The sequence below is a fragment of the Mercenaria mercenaria genome, chromosome 5 (genome assembly GCF_021730395.1).
Source record: "Mercenaria mercenaria strain notata chromosome 5, MADL_Memer_1, whole genome shotgun sequence".
NCBI classification, from domain to species: Eukaryota; Metazoa; Mollusca; class Bivalvia; order Venerida; family Veneridae; genus Mercenaria; species Mercenaria mercenaria.
Window position 1 is genome coordinate 41,478,342 of NC_069365.1, and position 9,503 is coordinate 41,487,844.

A 9,503-nucleotide genomic window follows, 5' to 3' on the forward strand; every position below is an offset into this window, starting at 1 on the left:
AACACCACTCATTTGTCCTGTTGTGCTGCATGTTAATGCCATCATAACCAGTTTTAGACATTATGTCAAAGGGCAATGTTTCATAAAAAATATGAGCCGCGCCATAAGAAAACCAACATAGTGGGTTTGCCACCAGCATGGATCCGGACCAGACTGGTTTTCTCATGGCATGGCTCAATTATGTTAATCACTTCCATACTGCCCATACATCATTGAAATGATCCATTCATGTTGTTTTAGGCATGTTGTTTTTATTTCCAGTTTGAAAAATAACAAAGCAATATTATATAATATGATGTAATGATTCTTAAATATACAAATGTATATCCATTTCATTGTCTTAAGTTTATAAGGGACATTGGGTCATGAAAATGTGTATGCCCATAAAATGTTTCAGTCCTTGCTGAGCAGCAGTTTGGATTCAAAATCTTGTTTCACACAATTTATCAAGAATAGAATAGTTATTACTAAGGCACTGTGAGCAAAGATTTCTTGAATATATATTGTGTTGTTATGGAGAAAATAGAAAGGATTTTTTGTGTACTTGTAGTCACAAAACAGTCACAAAGGTTGACACTCCTAGACAGGATCTATAATTATGCTAATGACATTGGTCACAATTATTATTCTTATATTCAAAATTGTCATTTTTTAAAGTGTTTAATATGTGGGTTATTGTATCTGAAGCTGTAAAGTTTATAAACATGTTTGAAACACTGGGATGAATGCAATAAGATGTATTTAATTCATTTCAGAGATACACTTTCCCACTTAAAGTCAAGGTTTGTTAAGTTTTGCTGTGACCCAGCCTAATTAGAGTTGGAAACAATTAACACAATTTTATAAAAAAAAATGTTGTTTTCATAATCATATTTAACACTGTGGTGTTCAAGTTAACCCTTTCACCCCGAGGATAAGTCTGTTCTAGAATGGCAGTCGTCGGAGTAAAATGTGGTTGTTGTCCATAATTTCTCTGAAATTACTTTAATAACAGTTTTCAACATTTTGCACAGGCCGTAGTTCCAACTAGTGAGACGCATTTTTGTAGATTTCATAATTCCATTTAAATGCCTGTTTATTAGCCCACCATCATGATGATGGTGGGCTATTAAAATCACTCTGCGTCCGTGGTCCGTCCGTCCGTCATTCCGTCCGTCCGTCCGTCCGTTAACAATTTCTCGTTATCGCATCTCCTCAGAAACTACTGGGGGGATTTTAACCAAACTTTGTCAGAATGATGTATTGGTACCCTAGTTGTGTCCCCCTGAAAATCAGACTGGTTCAACAATTTATGAGTGAGTTATGGCCCTTTGTTTACTTCTATAATTTATATAGATTTATATAGGGAAAAACTTTGAAAACCTTCTTGTCCAAAACCACAGAGCCTAGGGCTTTGATATTTGGTATGAAGCATCATCTAGTGGTCCTCTACCAAGATGATTCAAATTATTTCTCTGGGGTCAAATATGGCCCCGCCCTGGGGGTCACATGGTTTATATAGACTTATTAAGGGAAAAACTTTGAATAACCTCTTGTCCAAAACCACAGGGCCTAGGGCTTTGATATTTTGTATGTGACATCATCTAGTGGTCTTCAACTAAGATTGTTCAAATTGTACCCCTAGTTTCAAATATGGCCCCGCCCTGGGGGTCATATGGTTTACATAGACTTATATAGGGAAAAACTTTGAAAATCTTCTTGTCCAAACCACAAAGCCTAGGGCTTTGATACTTGTAATGTAGCATCATCTAGTGGTTCTCTACCAAATTTGTTCAAATTATCCTCCTAGGGTTAAATATGGCCCCGCCCCGGGGGTCACATGGTTCATATAGACTTATATAGGGAAAAGCTTTTAAAATGTTCTTGTCAGTAACTACAACATTCAAACTTGGACCACATGTATATTTTTGAGTGGCAAGATGAACCTTGACATGAGTTGACCTTGATTTTGACCTAGTGACCTACTTTCACATTTCTGTAGCTACAGCCTTCAAATTTGGACCACATGCATAATTTTGTGCACTGGAAAAAACTTTGACCTTTATTTTGACCTAGTGACCTACTTTCACATTTTTGAAGGTACAGGCATCAAATTTGGACCATATGCATAGTTTCGTGTTTCAAAATGAAATTTGACATTGATTTTGACCTAGTGACCTACTTCCACATTTCTCAAGCTACAGCCTTCAAATTTGGACTACATGCATAGTTTTGTGTACCGAAAAAAACTTTGACCTTGACATTGACCTAGTGACCTACTTTCACATTTTTGAAGGTACAGGCTTCAAATTTGGACCACATGCATAGTTTTGTATTCTGAAATAAAATTTGACCTTGATTTTGACCTAGTGACCTACTTTTACATTTCTCAAGCTACAGCCTTCAAATTTGGACCACTTGCATAATTTTGTGTACTGAAATGACCTTTGACCTTTACATTGACCTAGTGACCTACTTTCACATTTTTAAGGTACAGGCTTCAAATTTGGACCACATGCATAGTTTTGTATTCCGAAATAAAATTTGACCTTGATTTTGACCTAGTGACCTACTTTTACATTTCTCAAGCTACAGCCTTCAGATTTGGACCACATGCATAGTTTTGTGTACCGAAACAAACTTTGACCTTTACATTGACACTGTGACCTACATTCACATTTTTGAAGGTACAGGCTTCAAATTTGGACCACATGCATAGTTTTGTATTCCGAAGTAAAATTTGACCTGGATTTTGACCTAGTGACCTACTTCTACATTTCTCAAGCTACAGCCTTCAAATTTGGACCACTTGCATAGATTTGTGTTGTGTACGGAAATGAAATTTGACCTTGAGCTAGTCAGTAAGTCTTGAAATTTGGAACACTCAAAAATGGCACATTGGTGGGCGCCAAGATCACTCTGTGATCTCTTGTTAGCAGTAGTCATTGTGTTGTAGATATTGTTATACCCATAGATACAAAGTATATGTGGGCTATATTGGAGTCACACTTGTCTTTTGGTCAGTCTGTCAGTTTTGTTTCTGGTAGCCTATCACCAAACCATTGAATAGATTTAAATAAATGACCATCATAATTGGGGTAGCCATATGCATGACCCAGGTTTTTAGGTCCAAGTCAAGGTCATATATGTGGTCAAGTACCATAGATTACTACCTGTCCATTCTGTATCTTCTAAAATGATGGAAGTATTTTCATAAAACTAGTATCAGTTGTAGACTTCAACAAGTCACCATCCAGAGTGCATTACTGAAGAGCAAAGCTACACCTATGGATCAAAGGTCAATAACTATATTTCCTGTCCCCAGGGTATCTTCCTTACCACTGGAAGAATATATTAATAAAAAGCATCACAATGATCAGGGTCACAATTCAGGTTAAAAGGTGAAACAGCCTTATTTCCTGTCTGCTCCATTATCTCTTAAACACTTAAAACTAGCTTCATTACATGCAGATTGCTTATCTTTAAGCAACAACTGGGGGTAATATTCACCTTCAGTGATAGCACTAGTTTCGTTTGCACCATTTTGAGACTTTTCCACTTTCCTGTTCTGTAGTGTTTAAGTATGTTTATAGCTTTCTTTCTTGAAATTTTAGTTTGAGATATTTTGCAATCATGAAATCTGTTAAGTGTTATTCTTAAGTATTTTTTTTGTAAATATCAGTTTTTGTCTGAAAATAATATGCACTGTAAAATGTATTTTAGGAGAGTTTCGCACCTAAGCCCCCGCTTCCATCAACTGTGTCATCCACAGACAAGGGGGAGGTAATGTGTCTGATGTTCGCGTGTGATGCTGTGTCAATTTTCACGTATTCTGTTTATTTCACTGTCCACACAACATGTTGTTATTTCAGTGGATGCTAAAACAGCTGCCATGTGTTGTGTTGTTACGTCAATTTTTATTTCACTTGCATTATTTCTTTGCTGAAAGTTTGTTAGTTTTGTAAGTGTTGAAACACGTCTCTGGTGTTGTTTTGTAATTTCTTCCACATTTTGCTGTGAAATCACTGTTCTTTTATCCTGTCTTGCAATAACTGTAGAATTTATGTTTCATTCTGTCTGAACAGTTTCATCTTTTACTTTGTTGTATAACTACGTTTCCTGGGGAGACATATTAGTTTGCATCAGGTCTTCGCATCATTTTTGCAGTTTTATTACCACTACAGTGTCACTTATAGCTTAAAGTATGTTTAGTCTTTAAAATAAATGTTACAAAATAATCGTTCAAGGAAGAGACATATTTATATTGGCAAAAAAATTCACCAAGGATTTAGACATGAATAGGAAACAGACAAAACAATTTGAGCCGCGCCATGAGAAAACCAACATAGTGGGTTTGCGACCAGCATGGATCCAGACCAGCCTGCGCATCTGCGCAGTCTGGTCAGGCTCCATGCTGTTCGCATTTAAAGCCTATTGGAATTGGAGAAACTGTCAGCGAACAGCATGGATCCTGACCAGACTGCGCGGATGCGCAGGCTGGTCTGGATCCATGCTTGTCGCAAACCCACTATGTTGGTTTTCTCATGGCAGGGCTCATTTAAATTTTCGAAAGCTTTCAGCTTCTTCCTTGTTTGCCAGTCATTGTTTGTCTCTGTAGGTGGAGCATAATAGCTGTGTTTCATTCTGATTCTATACGTAGAATCATCATTTTGTTGTTATAGTAACTGTGTCCTGTTAGTCTTTTGAGTATTCATATTTGAATGTACAGGTAATTGATTATGCCATTTGATGTTTTAGCCCAATCTACGCCCTAGGTATGTAGCCTTATTGAATGAATGAGCATTTGTACATGTACCTCTAAGCTTGATGAATAGTTCCAACACATTTTCTTTTTGTTCTTAACAAGGAATGAAGTTTCTTTGAATTTGCTGATTTTAACATTCAGTTTGGAAACGTCTCTGTTATAGATTGCTCTTTGTTCGTTTATGTCAATACATATCTGCTTATGTGTATGAGGTTTGCAATTATTGTCTACAAAATACTATTTATATTGACTCGTTTTTCTTTAAGTTCAGTAGTTCTTTCATGTAACTAGATATTCGTTTTACAAAAAAACATTTAGTGCATTTTGAGTACTTTGACATTTCAACTCTGTTATGTGCTTAGTTATAAATATATTTATGAGCTAAATATTTTGTTTTGATATGGTATGTGACTTGGAATCTACATGTTTGCAGAGTCTGAAATTCATTTTTATTACACACTTTAATATACTATCAACCTTATACAGTATGCACATATATTGCTTAGAAATTATTTTCAGAATTCTTTGAAGGAAGCTGGGTTGAAAGTTCAGTTTTTTATTTTAATAATTTTGAAACAGGTAGATTCCATCGTAACTGCATGCGTCTCCATTACAATTTTACATGTGCTTAAGTTGTTTTTTTTTTTAATGAGAAAAAGTTCAAGAATTTGCTTTTAAGGTAAATGAGGACATGATTTTAATTTGTATACATATATAAGATAATTGTTGATCAAGTTTACAAAGTATAAATGTTCAGCCCAGGTGTTATAACATTTTTGGGCAAGAAGTTTGATATATGGTATTATTACTCCTCTACACACCAGCTGATTATCTGAATAGTCTTTGTGTATCCTTTGTATGTTGAAATGCCTTGTTTGTCTTTTATCTGGTAAAATATAGTTCTTATGATACAGCCAATGGCTCATATTTATTTAAAGAAGAATGAAAGGATTAAATTTTGTTGTTTGGTATTTGTTTGATCTATTGAAAGCATATATTTGTTTTGTTTTCCAGACCAAAAAGCAAAAGTCTGGACCAATAAAGGCATTGTCTAGTGTGTTTGATGCTCCTAAAACTGAAGAAACAAATAGTTTGTCAGTTCCTTCTTCCCATAAAAGAGAAAAATCTCCAAAACGTATGGCTCCACAAGCTCCGACGCCGTCAGTACAAACCTCTGTGGCAACTTCCATGACATCATCATCTGTGACATCATCAAAGATATCAACAAGGTCAAATGTGCAGACTCTTGCTTCAGGCTTGACCAAACCATTGACCATTCCAACAGCACCACCAAGACGTAAAAATGGGCAAGGGGAGAGAACAAAATCACCAGTATTGGAACAAAAGAGTAAAGATGACTCAGAAATAAACACAGAGTCTTCATCAAAATCAAATGTTAAAACAAGCCCTTTTGCAACTGTTGGGAAAATGTGGCGGCCAATGTCCATGACATCAAGTGCTTCTACTAATCAAGATGAAACTTACCAGTCATACAATAATTTTGATGTTTTGAGAGACATGACAAGTGAACGTTTGCAGACTCCTGTTAATGCAAAAGTTTCAAAGGTAAACGGTCATGTGATTGGAAAAGGCATTCCAGCATCATCTTCGTCATCAACAGCTAAAGGAAAGCCTTCTACTATTACCAAAGATGGAAAAACAGTTTCAGAAAAGAGTTTTGCATTGTTGAGAGAAAAAGTTAGTGCCAATCATTCGAATATGGTGAAACAGGTTCTGGACACTGTATATACCTCGGAAGATTTCGTCCAAGCCACAAATGATGTGGACAGATTACTGAATGAATTAAAACAAACAATGGAATCTCTGAAATCGTCTCGGATTGATAGGAAACCGTTACAATTCAATATGTGTAAAGATGAATTGCAGACTCAGGTACGACAGTTTGTCACCGATGCTAAGTTACTTGTTAGTAATGCTACCCAGACAAAGGCTAAATTAGCAGTAAATATGGATTCCAGTATGCATTCGTTGGCAAAGATCTTTCTTCATGGCCAGGCTACAATGTTCATGATGGAAGCAATACACCAAGCACAGCACTTGGGGTCAGAGGTTATACGAGTGGCTAACGCATACAAGAGCACTTTAAATGCTGCACATGCAGCTGTGGGAAAGCCACTTGCTGATCCACACATGAAATATTTAATGAGACAGGCAACAAACCTCGCTTCTCTGTTGAGTACTTTGTTAAAAAGTTTGAAAACTCTTGAACAAAAGTAATATGTAGTGGAAGTGTTTATGATTATACAAAAAAGAGAATAGTTTATTTTGTAATGGTCAGTGTAACTATAGAAACAACGAAATATTAAAAAGGAGCAGAGTCTTAAAAGTAGCTTAAGTATTTGATGATTTCATTATGTTAAGGAAGATAAGTTGTTCTTCCTCAAGCGTTTCATTGTTTTATCATTTAGTTTTCAAATTGATATCTAAATCGAGAGCTTGTAACTCCAATTTATTTGAAAATTTCGGGGTACCTTTTTAGCAAAATTTTTGATCATTTTGCTCGCAATAGATCTGCTCAAATTATTATTATTATTCATTTGTACATAGCCTTTATAAGCCATTTTATACAATGTAATATTTAGATGCCAGTAAGTGTTTGTATCACCATATGTAAAAAATATTGTAATTGCAAAAGGAAGTAAAAGAAAAAGTAAATGAGAAGATACACTAGCTGTAAAAGGAAAACGGTGGCCCACGAAATAAGACAGTATTGATTAGAGAAAATAATGATCTAGTTAATGCTCCTTGTTGGTTGCAACCCTAAACGACATGACACAAAAATGTTATGCATCTGTTAAGTTTTTTGATGATTTATTACTGCTTGTATTAATATTAATATTTGTTGAAAAAGGAAGAAAGGATCTTTGTAATTGTGAGTGGTCATGTTGGAAAAGACCGTCTAATTGAATTGCTTTAAATTTTGAATTGTACTTTTGTTTAAAAAGCAGTTTAATAAAATATCTGTTGTGCTTTATATTTGATATTCAGTTTTAGATGGTAAAATATAAAGAACTAAATCATAAAGGTATGATTAAATATTAAATAAAAGTGAAATTTAGTCTAAACAATATATTCTTGTCAGTTTGAAAATTTAAAAAGGGAATAAGTACTGGTAAACCATAAAAGTATGATATTAAGATTTAAGTGCAGATGTTGTTTTTAAAGTTTTTATCCTTTGAGCATGACAACACACAGTTATATCTATTTATTGTGATACATTTGTTACAGCTATGAGATTTTTTGTTCCTGTTTTTTTAATCGTGTTATATCTGTATATCATAATAAGATATATTTAATAATTGAAATATGTACAAAGTCATTTCTTATACATGTACTAGGATACTTAAGCATTCTAATGTTGTTTGAATCCGTTCATTTTGGTGGACGTTTCTAAGACATTGATTCGGATTTGTATATTTGCAGTATTTGGGGGGGGGGGGGGGGGGGGGGGGGTTGATTCTGTTTATAAAACTAAAAGTAGCATTTTACACTTAAAAATATTAATGATTACCAATATGTGTTAAATATTCATGTTAAATTAACATCAGTTAGATGTACTGAATACCAGTAGGTGTTTAATATTTAATATTTATTCAGTTTAAATTAACATCAGTTGGATGTACTGAATACCAGTAGGTGTTTAATATTAATTCACTTTAAGCTAACATCATCTAGATGTTCACTGCAACTCATAAACACAATTCTTTCATGTTTCCTATAAAAGTTTGAAACTAGAAATTTCAGTATAAGAATAATACTTTCAAAAATCATTTTCCTTGTTAAATATACATATCAATGTCATTTATCAGTTTCTTCATATCTGAATTTCTACAATGTGTAAACCATAAGTTTACAGGATTATTGAAGTTTTAGTGTTTCATCACATATGCATATTCTAGAAGTGGTACAGTTTCGGGATATTTCCATTTTCTGTAGTAAAAAAGAGACGAATGGAGACAGCTGTCACTGGGAATTGTCGAACTTTATCAGAAGCTCGTAATCATGTTCATTTTTTTAAATTTTATACATTCCACTAATTTAGGGAAATGTTAATGAGATTTCATATTTTTCTGTGATGTTATTGTATTTGTTTCTTCCTAATGTGCTTTGTTACTGAACAAGATTTTTTTATATTTAATGTATATTTTGTCCAGGCTTTGTTTATAAGCCCAGCTATATGTCAGTTAGTTTCGTTTTACTCAAAACAACAAACAGTGAAAAAATATTCATTGCCTATTTTGTAACCTTCATATGAAGCGAAATTGCAGTTGGGTAAAATTTATGAAATGTAAAATGTGTCTTGAGGAAATGAAATGTACCAATCCAGTGGTGTTTCATACAAAAATGAATTAATCTGCATACCTTTTTATCAACTGAATGCCATTGGGATACTCCAATTAATACATCACAGTATCAACCACATTTTAAAGACTAAAGGCAACATTTATTAATTTATAAAAGATCAAAAGTAACACGATTCAAATTGTTATAATTATGGTGCATTTATACAGCTCGTTTCCGTGCATAAACTTTGATTTTCGCGTTTAAAATAAAATAGGATGACTTTATTCTAAGATTGCCTTTTTGAAATTTTTTACATAGATATGAGCTTGAATTTGTTATTTACGTCTTTCCAAATTCATGACAATGCTAAATTAGAAACTAGTCATGTGGTATATATTCATGTTTTTTAGCCCACCATCATCAGATGGTGGGCTATTCAAATCACTCTGCGTCC

At 34.1% G+C, this 9,503-nt stretch overlaps 1 protein-coding gene across 12 annotated transcripts in view; it reads left to right on the forward strand.

Annotated features, from left to right (window-relative positions):
• The window catches only part of LOC123557003 (uncharacterized), a 99,852-nt gene extending 92,360 nt beyond the window's left edge, over positions 1–7,492 (forward strand). For 6 of the 12 annotated variants that reach the window (XM_053543298.1, XM_053543303.1, XM_053543304.1 and 3 more), the window contains 3 exons: positions 756–782; positions 3,703–3,762; positions 5,759–7,492. In XM_053543298.1, the coding sequence (XP_053399273.1) occupies positions 756–782; positions 3,703–3,762; positions 5,759–6,982 (1,311 nt within the window). In that variant the 3' untranslated portion in view covers positions 6,983–7,492. The remainder of the gene's footprint in view (positions 1–755; positions 783–3,702; positions 3,763–5,758) is intronic. The other 6 variants (XM_053543305.1, XM_053543309.1, XM_053543302.1 and 3 more) reach the window with 3 other exon arrangements.
• Positions 7,493–9,503: the final 2,011 nt, after the last annotated feature.